The sequence below is a fragment of the Histoplasma capsulatum genome, genomic scaffold (assembly GCF_000149585.1).
Source record: "Histoplasma capsulatum NAm1 scaffold_8 genomic scaffold, whole genome shotgun sequence".
In the NCBI taxonomy this organism is placed as follows: domain Eukaryota; kingdom Fungi; phylum Ascomycota; class Eurotiomycetes; order Onygenales; family Ajellomycetaceae; genus Histoplasma; species Histoplasma mississippiense.
The window spans coordinates 184,305-185,995 of NW_001813975.1; the positions used below are offsets into that span (position 1 = coordinate 184,305).

Here is a 1,691-nt window from a genome sequence, read left to right on the forward strand (position 1 = left end):
TCATTGATGGAAATGAAGTGGTACGCCGGGCGATCAACAGTATTCCCTCTCTTAACCTGCTCTTCGGGCCCGGTGCTGGAGACGAGAATGCTAGAAAAGAACCTATCCCTGTACGATCTAGGAGTGTTCCTGCCCAGTGGAAACCGTTTTCTGGAAGTCGTTAGGAAGTTCTTTTCTATCTTGTCGAGTTACTTTCCTTACCATGTTTCCCATTTTTTTTTCAAAGATTTCTTATCATGTGGACGGTTCTGCAATCTGTACATTATTGGTGGTGTTGCGGCTTAGCTTTAGCTTTTAACGAAATATTGTATCGTATTTTTATTTCTTGTCCTTTATATCTAAGAGGCAAAAATGGAATATCCGTGTCTCTATTTATGCAAACATCTCCCCAATTACATTTCAGACTATAGACACTATTCTAGGCGGTCACAAGATGAGAGAACCACCTTTCAATGCTGGGGGAATGAGATGATGCTATTGAACATGAAAATAGAAAGAAACATGGTTGTGTGGATCACATAATGAAGAAACAAACGGAGTCATCAGAATATATTTATTTTCGTCTTAGTGATAAGGGGTTAGATGTTCAGTGAGCAGGCATGCAACGTACAGATGTCAAAAGAGAAAGAACCCTTTATCTTTGATTCAAAGCTATATCGAAAAAAATCCAATCCCATGTCCTGAACACCAAAGTGCTCACTACATGAATCTGACTTCCAAGATACACAGAGATAGAAGCTTGAACGCTTATATTTGGAGGGAAAAAAGTGAAAAACAAGATGGAAATATCGACGGTATCAAAGAAAGAAACATGGCATGTTCGATATTAAGCTTAAGGTCGTCTGAGAAATATCTGCCGTTGCGCACAAAGCGTTAGGAGCGCTGATAGAAAGGCCTCAGCTGCGCCGGGGACAAGGGGCGCACGCATCGTCATTGAGGCCAAGTCCAAAGGGATCATTCTCCACAATCTGCTTCAGGCGACGCTGACGCCAGTCTACTCCGTTCTGGTTGAATCCAATTGGCTTGAGAGAGTGGTGGGGGCTACCATAACGGACGCTGTCACCAAACTGGGAGGCGCAGGTGCCAGCAGCGTTTTCAAGAGGCACGTGTGTTGCACCGCCGCCAGTAGGTCCAATTGTCCATGAAGAACGAGATGAGCGGAAGGATTGCGCGCGACAGTGTGAGGGGATTGGGGATGAGAAAGAGGAATGGGATCCCACAAGGCCGCTGATGGCCGTGGTTGGCGTGTTGCGGAATGTATTGTCAGTAGAGAATGGGCTTTTGGACGAGGAAGACTTCGGCTTGTTAGTCATAAGTTTTCCAGGAGTCATTGGCCCCTCCGGCTCAGTTACCGCCATGGAATCGAATGGCGAGAGGATACTGGGGGCCATTTCACCATTGATGCAACTTGTCACAGCCCAGATGGAGCTGCTTCTAGAGAGATCAGTCTGATTGTGCGGATGAACAATAGAGCTTCTATCAAGGCCATGCGAGCTTCTCACTGCGCTGGCTCCAGTCAGAAATGTGGGGTTGGATGCACAGGATCCGACAGGTTCATGGCTTGCGGATTTCCCAGCAGCATTCGTGATATTGTTGCGGTCCAGAGCTGGGATGGGATGTGCTCCCAAAACATTCTGAGGCGGGTTTGGGTGAGGAGGCCAATGCCCCTCCGTGCTGATTGTCATTAGCCG

At 47.0% G+C, this 1,691-nt stretch overlaps 1 protein-coding gene across 1 annotated transcript; it reads right to left on the minus strand.

The window, feature by feature from the left end:
• Positions 1-896: 896 nt before the first annotated feature.
• Positions 897-1,685, minus strand: HCAG_07056 (predicted protein; the record flags this gene model as incomplete). Its single annotated transcript, XM_001537584.1, has 1 exon — positions 897-1,685. The coding sequence occupies one exon, from the start codon at positions 1,683-1,685 to the stop codon at positions 897-899; it is 789 nt and encodes a 262-aa protein (XP_001537634.1).
• Positions 1,686-1,691: the final 6 nt, after the last annotated feature.